The sequence below is a fragment of the Asparagus officinalis genome, chromosome 5 (genome assembly GCF_001876935.1).
Source record: "Asparagus officinalis chromosome 5, Aspof.V1, whole genome shotgun sequence".
Taxonomy (NCBI): Eukaryota; Viridiplantae; Streptophyta; class Magnoliopsida; order Asparagales; family Asparagaceae; genus Asparagus; species Asparagus officinalis.
In genome coordinates, this window is record NC_033798.1 from 52,287,954 (window position 1) to 52,301,110 (window position 13,157).

General features: G+C 39.8%; 1 protein-coding gene and 1 long non-coding RNA gene across 2 annotated transcripts; both read left to right on the top strand.

The window, feature by feature from the left end:
• On the top strand, positions 2,050–10,433 carry LOC109843509. The gene is made up of 3 exons (XR_002247704.1): positions 2,050–2,743; positions 10,217–10,298; positions 10,383–10,433. It is a non-coding gene; the product is annotated as an uncharacterized LOC109843509 (long non-coding RNA).
• LOC109843508 lies at positions 10,438–12,787 on the top strand. The gene is made up of 6 exons (XM_020412444.1): positions 10,438–10,594; positions 10,693–10,928; positions 11,026–11,235; positions 11,308–11,412; positions 11,586–11,993; positions 12,665–12,787. The coding sequence occupies exons 1-6, from the start codon at positions 10,501–10,503 to the stop codon at positions 12,746–12,748; spliced, it is 1,137 nt and encodes a 378-aa protein (XP_020268033.1). The 5' UTR covers positions 10,438–10,500; the 3' UTR covers positions 12,749–12,787.

The window sequence follows — 13,157 nt, forward strand, 5'->3', positions numbered from 1 at the left end:
CCCAAGAGTGTAGGGGGGCTCACACAGGTAAAGAGGCCTTGAGTAGTTCAAGTCACATTCCAACTGATGGTGGCTTTCTATTACATGACTTGGGAGGTGGCTACTCAAAGAAGTTAGGCCGAAGTTCCTCCCATTGTTCTATTTAGGCTTACAATCAATGAGGGTAGCAAAATGAGGCGAGCTTTGTGACGACAACAGACCTCGGGAGAAGAAGAACAACAAAAAGAGGCAAACGTACGCCCCCTCAAGCTAAAGGAACGTCCGCTAAGAAGAGGAATAGACAGAAGAAAACTAGGGGCAGACCACGTCATCAAAATCTGCTGTGCATGAGAAGGTCAGGGCATGTGGCTTCTCTTACTAGCCAAGAAACTATCATAACCACCTTGACTAGCAGGATAAGACTCTCGTGTACTACCTACCTAATTTGCTAATGCAAATCGTTGTAATTACATTGTTTAATGCACTGGTAAAGGGATCTCATCCGATCTAATCGATGAATTTGCTCTAGCTTATTTTTTTTTCTTGCTTAGTTTTCTTCATCAATAGCCTAACTTTGGCATTGGAAGAGGGTAGATGGACAACCCACCATCACCAATCATGAGACACCATCTTCGAATTTATATCCAGGGTTCAACACATAATAAACCTATTAAAACAATGCAGCACTGGATCATGATGCGATCTCTTATATCAAAATATTAAAGATTTAAGGGACTAATATTGAAAAATCATTTATTTTAACATTTCATCGTAACTTCTCTACTACATATTGCAAACCAACATAAATTTATTTTATATAAAATATTTTAGCATTTTAAATTTCTCCAATTCTTTTATTCTTAACAAAAAATATACCGATTTGTTTTAATTCAAACAAATACTATATAAACTTTTGACTACATCTTAATCAAAGTTAAATCATATTTTGGAATTAAGTATAATTAAATTCCAATTGGACTGGATACTTAAAATGAACTATTTACTTTATTGCTTTTGGTAAACAAAGAAGAGCTAAGGAGGTTAATCCTCCTCCCTTTTATAAAAATACCAACTTTGTCCTTATCGAAACTAGAAAACATACTATTGAGTGTCGCATTAGATCAAATTCAAATTTAATTTGAAAACATCCAAATTATAGAAAAGGGCATCATTTCTGAATTATTTAATTTTCATAAAAATAATGAAATAAATTATAAGAAAAAAAGATAATAACTTATGTTAATTTAGAGTTATGTATATTTCATAATACTAAACATCTAATGAAGTTTAAGACTTTGGTGAGTTTTAAACAAAGATGAAATAGACATTAACTTGGAGGATTTTTTTTTTACCACATGTTTTGTTCAACAAGATGGATAATTATAAAATAGGAGTATGAATAGAACTCAAAGAGGAGGGCATTAGAAGTAATTTTAGTGTGCCTCTTGACACATAATAGTTAACTGGTCAAATGACAGTTTAAGTTAAAACTCATGTGAGGTTTTGTTAGGCCTTTGGTAGTTTTTATTATGTTTGGAGGATAAGAATTTAGGGGGGGCTAATTCAATATATCAAGATCAGGGGCCTAATATCAAAATGCAAGAGATGTGGAGGACTAATATTGAAAAATCTTTTATATTTTCCCAATGTTTTCCGTAAATAAATATATAATGTATAATGTATAATTTTGAAATTCATATGAGTTTTAAGATCTTTACGAAGAAAGAATAAACAAATTCAAAAAGAAAGTTCACGAATAAGGAATAAACAAATTGAAAAGGAAGATTTATGAAAAATGATAAATAAATTCAAAAGATGGTTGTTTGGGTAGGAGGGTAGCAGGCTTGATTGTCCAAACACGAATATAAAAAATCTTTTATATTTTCCCAATGTTTTCCGTAAATAAATATATAATGTATAATGTATAATTTTGAAATTCATATGAGTTTTAAGATCTTTACGAAGAAAGAATAAACAAATTCAAAAAGAAAGTTCACGAATAAGGAATAAACAAATTGAAAAGGAAGATTTATGAAAAAGGATAAATAAATTCAAAAGATGGTTGTTTGGGTAGGAGGGTAGCAGGCTTGATTGTCCAAACACATATTTGATCTTACCTTGGTATGTGTACGTATGGGGAAGCCAACTGTATGTAAGTACGTATGTATGTCAAGGGCAGAGGGTAGCGGGCTTAGTTGTTCAAGTGCACATTTAATCTTACCTGGTATGTGTATGTGTAGAGGCGCCTGTAAGGGGAGTATGTATGTATGTGCCCCGTATGTAAAGAGTCATCCTCTCACTTCCTCATCCAACCGATCTTATTGCTCCCACTTGGGTTACAAGCCCGAGTTACCGGGCTCAGCGGTTAGCTAAGTTGGATTAGTTCATAAAAATAATATTAGTCGTTCCCACGCACCCGATGTGGGATTAAAAAGCTTACCGAATCGAATACAGGAGGTGCAGAGCCGAGTGAGAGACGACGGCAGCGGTGGGATCTGCGGCGGTGTTATCACATTGTCGTCCTCCTCCTCCCCTGACGCGACTCCGGCGTCCCCCTCTTCTGTATACCGTGGAAATTGAAAGATTGGAAATCGCCGCTAAACCCTCCCATCAATTTCAATGCGTGCGTGTCGTTCCAGATGGAGCTCTCAGGGTTTGTGAGAAGACCCCGATCGTGGCGGTGGCTTCAACGACGATGACGTCGATGGTGGAACTACAGTAACATCCGCCTTGGCTGCCTCCAAATATCACGAGCTCGTCAAAGGTATACGCTTTTTTTTTATATTCTGCGCTCTTCCTGTTTGTTTATATGCCTCACTCATCTAACTTTTCATTTCGTCTTGTTATGTTCGTTTATGTTAAGAACAAGCCATTAGTTAAGGAGAGCTCAAGCACAAGCTCCGTGTTTAGTAGGTGTGCATCATTGGAACCAGTGTAACATTTTTGCTCCGCTGCCTCCTGTTGGCATGTTGAGAAAGTTAAACGTGTGCATTTTTGCTCTGCACTCTTTCTGTTTGTTTAAATGCCTCAGCATCTAAACCCAGACGACTTTCTAGATAGAAAACATTGTAGACATTGAGCACCAGTCATCCGGGGTTGACGATTATTGGGGTAGATGTTTTAAGAACAATTCCTCATCAAATCATAAAATGTAAGAACTTCTATGTTTGCTTGCTACTTGCGAACATAGTACTTGTTCTTTAGAAAAAGTGTTTTTTCCTAGAAACCACCTTAAAATATGGTAATTATACAAAAGTCGCCTTTCAATTCCAGTTTATGCATAAGCCATCTTCAAAATTGGTTTTTATTTCAATCAACCATCTCTCAGTCAAAATTTTCATTAAAAACTCTAAAATATCTTTAAAAACCTCACATTCAAAGCACATGACCCATTTTGTTAATGTTTAGATCTTGTTAAGACACAAGTCATGAATGTGAAAATTTTAAGCTTATTTTTGGTTTTTTTTGGTGAAAATTTGATTGGGGGTGGTTGGTTGGAACGCAAACCCACTTTAAAGGTGGTTTATGTGAAAATTAAAATCGAAAGGTGTTTTTTGTACATTTATACATTTACCCTATTTTTAAGGTGGTTTCTAGGAAATAACCCTATAGAACTTGTTGTTTAGAAGAATCACATGACATTATATTTTACCTAGAGCCTCATGTACTTATCTGCTTCTTGACATAACAAATTGCATACTATGATATTCCTATTATCCCATACCCTTCCATATTTGTATTAAGCCCGGAAGAGATTCAACAAAAAGATCATCCTCTACACTGGCACATTCCTATCTAAATTTACAGTTTTCCTTTGCCTAGTCCAAATTTCCTAGCACTCTCTTCGCTTTTGTACCTTGTAAATGAGCTTCATCCTAATATCTTAATAACTGGACAGAGATTTGAGGAAGGTAATATGCAGCTCAAGTTATTGAAATGTATTACAGAACTATATCACAGACTTGCTTGTGTCATCATTCTTTTTTTACCCCAACATTTTCTATAAAATTCACCCTTCATCGGGTCCTGCATATAAAAAACATGATATTACTCTTGAAACACCGAAACTGAACTTGTTGGAACTCTATAACTGAAATGAATGAAAATAGTAACTCAATTCAACTCCTGGGATTACATTGCCGATGTATTGTGTGCAAACTCGAGTTAAACAGCAATTAGAGCTATTAAGTTATATCTTACTCGGTGAGAGAAACATCTAAATCTGACTGGGAAGCAGTAATTGTTAAAGCTACGGCCAACCATCTAAATTTTCTAGTAGCTTCCAATCGCGCACAATTGGCTTAGTGAGTTGATAATTGAGCTATTTCATTGCTCTCGTTAGGTTTTTATCTTCAACTTTAATTTGAAATGGTAAAACGAAGCGGAAATAAGGCCACTGATTGTATTGCGCAGACAGTTGGGATTTTCAATCACTGCTAGAAAATAAACTATCGCCGACGGGACTTTAGCGACGGAAAATTCCGTCGCTATAAGTCATGTTATAGCGACAGAATTTTACGTTGCTATTTTTCCGTCGCTAAAAGGGGTTTTAGCGACGGAAATTTCCGTCGCTAAAATCCAAAAGTGGGAAAAAATTTTGGGCGCGGGCGTGCCCAAAAAATTTGGGCAGCCCGCGCCCGAGAGAGATTTTTCCCCAAATCCCTCTCTCATTTCCCCCTCTCTTCTCATTTCCCCTCCCCCTAGCTCCCTCTCCTCATTCCCCCCCTTTCTCGTGCCGTCTTCTCAACTGCCGTCGTCGCCTACTGGGCACCGTCGCCACCTGCTGGACCGTCGCCACCTGCTGGACCGTCACACCGCCGCCACCTGCTGGACCGCCACCACCACCGCCAACCTGACGACCCGCCGCCCAATCTCTCTCTCTCAAGGTACCTCCCTCCCCTCCATTTATCTTTCTCTCTCTGCCCCCTACATCTCTCTCTCTCTTCTTCTCTCTCGCCCACCCGACGTTGCCGGCCAAGCCGAAACCAACGGCCGTCGGCGTCGGCCGACCGAGAGAGAAGAAGAGAGAGAGATATATGGGGTTATGACATTTTGCTAAATTTAATATTTATAAATTTATTCTTAATTATAATTACAGTTTAATTTTTGTAAAACAAAAAAAATTAAAAAAAACCCAAACCCTAATAAGATATTGCAAAACCAAAAAATTTCCATCTTGCTAAAATTAGGGTTAGGGTTAGGCGAGGGTTAGGGTTAGGGTTAAGATTGGGGTGGGGTTAGGGGAGGGTTAGGTAGGGGTGGGGGTGATGGTGATGGTGAGGGTTAGGGTTAGGGTTAGGTAGGGGTGGGGGTGATGGTGAGGGTGAGGTTGAGGGTTAGGTGAGGGTGAGGGTGAGGTTGAGGGTTAGGGTTAGGGTTAGGTGAGGGTAAGGGTGGGGGTGAGGGTGAGGTTAGGGTTAGGGTTAGGCGATGTTAGGGTTAGGATGAGGGTTAGGATTAGGGTTAGGTGAGATGAGGGATGGGGGTTGGGGTGAGGTTGAGGATGAGGTTGAGGGTTAGGGTTAGGGTTAGGGGAGGGTGAAGGTGAGGGTGAGGGTTAGGGTTAGGTGAGGGTGAGGGTGAGGATGAGGGTGGGGTTGGGGGTAAGGTTAAGGATTAGGGTTAGAGCGAGGGTGAGGGTGAAGGCAAGGGCGAGGACGATGGCGAGGACAAAGGTTATGGCGACGGTTAGGGTTATGTGAGTTTTAGGGTTAGGGTTAAGGCGTGGGCAAATGTTATGGAGAGGGCGGGGATTAGGGTTTGGTGAGGGTTAGGGCGAGGGCGCAGGTTATGGCGAGGGAGGGAGTTAGGGCTAGGTGAGGGTTAGGGTTACAATGAGGGTGAGTGTGAGGGTGAGGGGTTAGCGTAACTATTATATCGCTAATTACATAGAAACTGCACACGCTGTGCACTCATATTTTCGAGCCGTAGAATTCCCCGTCCAATAAATACTATATATAATCTCTTTATTTACTTGTCACATACACGTATAGGATCGTTGGCGGATAAGAGACCATTTTGTTCGGTCTGACAACCTTTTTGTACGCGTATGTGACAGGGGGCTTATATATAAATATTTATTGGATCTGTCCAGTGTGGACGGGTTAGGTATGCAAACGTGGCATGTATATGTATTTACTTGTGTTCTTGTGTACTTTCTTTTCATCAGAGTTTCGGCGGTGCTTACTCGTTGTTCTCCGTGTACAAATTTCGGAGGGATATGCAGGAGTATATCCTTCCCACTATAGTGTACTCGGAGAACAGCGGGTAGGTGCTATCGAAATTTTGACGAATTGAAAGTACACTTGAACACACATAAATACATATACACCCACATTTACATACCTAATGGGATAGAAGCATTCCTCTGACAGCCGGTCACACATGCTTTCCTGTGAACACACGTTTACATCCCTAAATTAAAATGATATATGTAGGGATATGCTCACTTCCATTAATTTTTAAATTCTAGATGCGGACAGTTCCTAACAAATCGTTCATGAGCATACCACGTGATCGAAGACATCTAGACACCCGATACAAGGATGGGATAGAAGCTTTCTTAGCCTACTCTGACACAAACCCTCTACGGTCGCTGAGCGGGGCGATTTTCTGTCCTTATAAGAATTGCAGGAAAGGAAAATTGCTCGCTAGGAGTGACGTAAGTTTCCATTTGTCAATCAATGGATTTGATAGCTCTTATGTATTTTGGAGTCATCACGGTGAAGGTGTCCCGGTGATGCAATCAGAGGGAGAGTTCACTGAAGTCGGCAATCCGACAGTTGACACGACTGATATGTTAGAAGATATTCTTGCAGCGCCATCGGTGAGTGATGTCAACACTACTGATATGTTTCAAGATGTAGATCGATTGATGAGACTTGTTGAAGAAAACGAGTCACCGTTATACGAGAGAAAACGAGTCACAGTTATACGAGGGGTGTAAGGAGTTCACAAGGCTTTCTTTTATGCTGAAGTTTCTTTATATCCAAACACTCAGTGAGATGGTTGTTACACATTTCGAGATGTTATTAGATTGTTGAGGAAATTCATTCCAGGCGGCGAGAAAAGCCCGCAACCTATTACGAAGCCCACAAGATTGTTGATGCGCTGAGGCTTGATTACAAGAAGATAGACGCTTGTCCTAACGACTGCATCCTGTACAATAAGGATAATGAAGCTCTGGAGGAATGTCCGACGTGTCATGTATCACGCTGGAAAAAACATACGGGCACATCTGAAGGCATATCATCCAATAAACAGAGCAGAATCCCTGTGAAGGTTGCTGAGGCTTGATTACAAGAAGATAGACGCTTGTCCTAACGACTGCATCCTGTACAATAAGGATAATGAAGCTCTGGAGGAATGTCCGACGTGTCATGTATCACTCTGGAAAGGAGAAGCTACAAGCACATCTGAAGGCGGTGCATCCAATAAGCAGAGCAGAATCCCTGCGAAGGTTCTCCGATATTTTCCAATTATTCCTAGGCTGCAGAGGTTTTATATGTCTGTCGGGCTGGCTGAGAATATGCGATGATACTCGATCGGCCGCAAAGAGGATGAGAAACTGAGACATCCTGCTGACAGTGAGGCATGGAATACTGTCACTTTTGATCCCTGGAAGATATTCTCCTGGAAATGACATCGACGTTTTCCTCCAACCATTAATTGACGACCTGAAGCTTCTCTGGGAAGAAGGTGTCAGCACTTATGATGCTTATGGTAAGGAGTCTTTCTGTATGCAGACAATGGTTATGTGGACAATTAATGACTTCTCGGCATACGTTAGCCTGTCTGGATGGTCGACGAAGGGTCAGATTGCTTGTCCGGTTTGCATGTCAGACTATGAGGGAAAGTTCCTGAAGTACAGCCGTAAGTTTTGTTATTGGCAACACAGAAAATGGTTGCCTATAGGGCACAAGTTCAAAAAGTTTGTAGGAAAGTTCGGAGATAATCCAGAAAGTAGACCGGCAGCACCAAGGCTGACCGGAGAAGAAATATTTAAGCTTCTACATCCTTTACCTAGAAAAATATTTGGAAAAAAAGATTCAACAAAGAAAATCCATTTGGTGTTAGGAGAAAAATATTGAAGCAAAAATGGAAGGGAAAGGGAAAATCAAAAGGAAATAAGCCTCGCAATGTCCTTATGCTTCAAACATTTCAGCAAATGTGCATATTGAGGACAGGAAAATTTTGGGACTCAAGACACATGACCATCATATTCTATTGCATCAACTTCTCCCGGTTGCGTTGCGACATGCTGAGAAGGAACTCGCGATGGTGGTAATAGAATATTGCGGTTTCTTCAAGCAGTTGTGCTCCAAGGTGATTGATGTCAGGGAGTTTGAAGAATTAGAGGGACGTGTAGCCAATACACTGTGTAAAATTGAAATTCTATTTCCACCCTCGTTCTTTACGGTCATGGTGCATCTCACAATACATTTAGCATATGAAGCCCGCATCGCAGGACCAGTTCAATATCGCTGGATGTACCCCGTGGAGAGGTATTTATTATTATAATATTCATTTAATATTCATTTAATATTTGTCAAATTACGTTTCTCAGTTCCATTTTGTCACAAATCTTGAAACTATATGCTTGTAGGTATTTGGGTTTCATGAAACAACTGATGCATAATCGTGCACATCCTGAAGGGTCGATCGCAGAGAACTACATAAGTAACGAGAGTTTGAATTTTATCTCTCGTTACTTGCGGGGCGTAGAGACAAGGCTAAACCGTCCCCAACGAATAATTGACGGTACATTCTACAATGATCGTAGGGAGGACACCAGATTCCCCAGAATGGAGCTAGATCAAGCCAACATATATATCCTGAGCGATGATACTACATTTAACATATACGAGGCGTAAGTATTTAACTGAATCAGATTATATCACCTCACAATAATTATCTCTATTTAACCGTTATTAATGCTTCTTGTCTAGGCTTCACATCCGATATGTCCAGACTACTCTTAAATGCAGAGCAAAAAAGAAAAGAGTTATGAACACACACTCTAGACAATTCCCTACATGGCTGAAGGGTGAAGTAAGATCTTTTTATATTTCTGATTTATAAATTTATCATCTCTATGGGATTAGATCCCGATATCAAATATATGTGTCTGCCATCAGATATGTAACATATTTGCTTCTTTTCTTAAAGATTGACAAACGGATTACGAATAGAGTTAACCTGTCTGAGAAAGTTTGTTTATATGCTAGAGGTCCTTCTAATGTGGTTAAGCATTATGGAGGCTACTGTGTCAACGACTTTAGGTTTAACACCGTCGGTCTCAAAGAGAGACGACAAACGCAAAACAGCGGTGTGTTCTGCTCCTTCTCGCAACTGTCATACGCTAGTTCAAAAGATCTAAATCCGATACAAGGGGAAATCTATTGCTACGGTCAGGTAGAAAACATCGTGGAGATTTTCTATGGGATTAATAAGGAAGTCAGTCATGTGATGTTTAAGGTTCGTTGGTGTGAGCAGAAAACGATGAATGATGACTACGGTTACACACTCGTTAATCTTAACAAGGAAATATACCAGACTGAAAATTACATGTTAGCTGCTCACGCCAAACAGTGCTTTTATGTCAAAGGTATAATGAAAAATGACGAATGGGTTATCCTTAAAAATCCGCCTAGAGCCTACATTCATGAAGTCGTGTCTGATGAATATCACGATGAGGAGTTTATCTTGGCCGAAGAAACAGTTGCTAAGTTTTCCTTGACACAAAATAATAATATGGCAGATGAAATTGCATTAGCGCGCCCTGATGTACCTACGATTATATGTGAGTCAAGGCGTAAAGGTAAAAAACCAGTCTACAGCAGAGTTGATAAAACTATAAGAACAGTCCTTTCGTTGGCACGCATACGGTCGTAGGCTATCCGCACATGATCGCAGAGTAGAGCCTCAACATCATCATAATAATGGAATACTAGGTTATGAATTAAAAAGAACATTCATTGTATTATATTATTGCCTTTATATTATCTGTTTGACTGGTTATCATGTATCACAGTGTGTCATGTATTATATTATTACCTTTATATTATCTGTTTGACAGGTTATCATGTATCACGGTGTGTCATGTATTATAGTATTGCCTTTATATTATCTGTTTGACTGGACATCATGTACACACGATTCTGTTACAATGTGCTATTTTATTAATTATTTGTATTATATGCTTTTGTTGGATATTCATTATGTTTTCAAAGTATAGATGACAAAAGGATTACGTAAGAAAGCGCTTGAGAGACTTTTAGGTAGACATTTTGGAGGTGACGCACATATCTCTACGTCAGGTATTTTTATTTATTTGTTACATCTGTACATTTCTATAAATTATTAATGTGAGCCTAACATTTTTTTAAACATTTACTACACAGGACGCGGATATGCTACACATGACTCACAGCCACATGATACAGGATGCGGAGCACAGCTGTAGAAGCTGCGGCGCTACCGCCAGATTCTATTACGGATCAGCGAGTCCATGGTCCGGCCATGGTGAATGAGGATTGGGATTCTTATCATGCTTTGCGCCCTATCGCGCAGCATAGGTACGAACAAGCAAGGCGTAGATGCCTCGAACTGAAAGGTATGAATAGATTTTTATAGTTTATCGGTTATTATTTTAAATTTTAATAGAAAATATAGATTGATTAATTTTTTTTCATCCGATTCATTGTTTCGCAGGTACCGGGCGACCTCCTAGGCGCGGCCGCAGTGCTACTAGGGAACAAAGCTTCATCCCTGATATTCATCGGAGGGCCGTGATCCGATGGGAAAACGGAGTGTCTGTCGGGGCCTTTGCCAATGCTTTCAACAATTTCCTCGCCGCTTTAGCCAGGAGACATGATTTCTTCAATATTTTTTTGACGTGGAAGTCACAGCGGATTGATGCGCTGGTGGCTTGTTGGAGATATATATGTGTGGGTCATTTATTTTAATTTTTATCATTATTAGTTATTAGTTTATTATTATGTTTAATATACTGATTTGTATCTCTTTTTTCTTTATATGCTGAAGCGATTTTTCTTTCTTGACAATAATATTTGTGCCTGGACTTACTGCTTCGCGCAAATCAATCTATCGTTCAAGAGATGGCGGCTTCAGGTGAAGAAAAAATATTTTGTTCAAATAACAGAAGATTGGGAGCGCTTCTGGCATCTTGACGAGCGCGTAGATGGAGTAGATTTTTTTGTACTTTGTGATTACTGGGACACGGCTGTAATTCAGGTATTATTGAAGTACAAATTTTTATTTATTGTTTGAATTTCTATATTATTTTGATTTGACATTGTTTTGTAGGCTCAAGCTAAAATAGTAAGGAGGAACCGCAACATGCCCCGCAGTTACGAGTATCACGGGGGCTCCAGGTCCTTCAGCCAACATTATCATCAATTGGAGCTTGAGGTATAAAATATATTAGCTTTTAAGTTGTCAAGTTGAGTATAATTTATATATTATGGGTTAATGATATATTTCATAACAATGCATCATTAGTAAGTCGACTTGCCCGGGTTGTTTTGATATATCGCAGGAGAAATTATAAGTCGACTTGCCCGGGTTGTTTTGATATATCGCAGGAGAAATTACATGCCAAGGTACAGGAGCAAATGTCTCAGTCTCAGGTCGGTTCTAACACTCTTGCCCGGCTAAGTAGAGAGGAGGACTCCATCATCGAGACGGTCATTGGACCAAGTAGGAAGAACAGATATCAGTGGAGAGGATCCGAGCAGAGACCGCACGAGTCTAGTAGCACCTGCGAGTCTGCAGCACCACCCCGAACACCAGGAAGCAGTTCATATCAAGACTCGATGGAGCAGCGGTTGAAAGCGATTGAAGATTGGCAGTCGCAACAAAAAACATATCAGCGGATTGCGGAGGAAGAACGGAGGCGCCGGGAGCAGAGAGAATTGGAGTTCACACAGTTCATATCGACTCTGCCTCAGGAGGCTCAGGAGGCATATAGGAGACGGTTTATGTCGGATCAGGTAATATATATACTTTACTTTTTTTTAATTAAATAAATTAAATATATAATTATGATATCATACACACCGATGCACACTGATACAAACTGTTACACACAAACCCTAACTCTAACCCTAACGCAAAGCCCAAAATATATACTTATAATGTTTTTATGTGATGGTGGTGTTGATGGTGCGTGCGTGCGTAGTGGTGGTGATATTGGTTGGTGGATGGGTTGGTTGGTTGTGGTGGTCATTATGTGATTGGTTTGTGGGGGGTTTGGTCATGGTGAGGGAGGGTGAGGAGTAGGGATTAGGTGGTGATGGTGGTGATGGAGGGGGAGGGGGTGTGTGGAGTGTGGTTGGTGGGTGGGTGGGTGGAGCTTTGGTCGTGGTTGAGGAAGGGGAGTGGGGATTTGGTTGTGGTGGTGGTTGAGGGGGAGGGGTGGGGGGAGGGGGAGTGTGGTTGGTTGGTGGGTGGGGTTGGTTGGTTGTGGTGTTGTGTTGTGTTGTGTTCTGTTGTTGTTGTTGTTATTGTGTTGTGTTGTGGTGTTGTGTTGTGGTATTTTGGTGTTATGTTGTGTTGTGTTGTGTTGTGTTGTTGTGTTATGGTGTTGGGGAAATTATATTTATATTTGCACACTCTTATTAACGGTTACACACTCTTATTAACGTTTGATTTATATTTACAGGCCGGGACTTCTACACAAGGTGCAGCCGGGGGTAGTCACGGTGCAGCTGGTGTTGAGGATGATGATGATGATCAGGAGGATTGATTGTAATTAATTTAACTTTGAAAATATTTTCTTGTGTTGTGTAAATAATATTTATTATGTACCTGTCGGGAAACTTTTATTTGTTTTTATTAAAATATATGTGTGATATATGCATAGGATTGAATATTATACTGCTGATTGAACAAGGTTTTTAAAATTATTATCGATATTGTACAGGGTATTTTAAATTTTTAAAATATTTTTTTAAAAATAATGGTTATTTTTAGAGACTGATTTTCCATCGCTACATAAATATTTAGCAACGGATTTTCCGTCGCTAAATACATATTTAGCAACGGAAAACGGACACGGGAAAAAAATTAAAATAATAAATACAACTTTTAGCAACAGATATTCCGTCCCTAAAAAAAATTTTAGCGATGGATTTTCATATATTTAGCAACGGAAA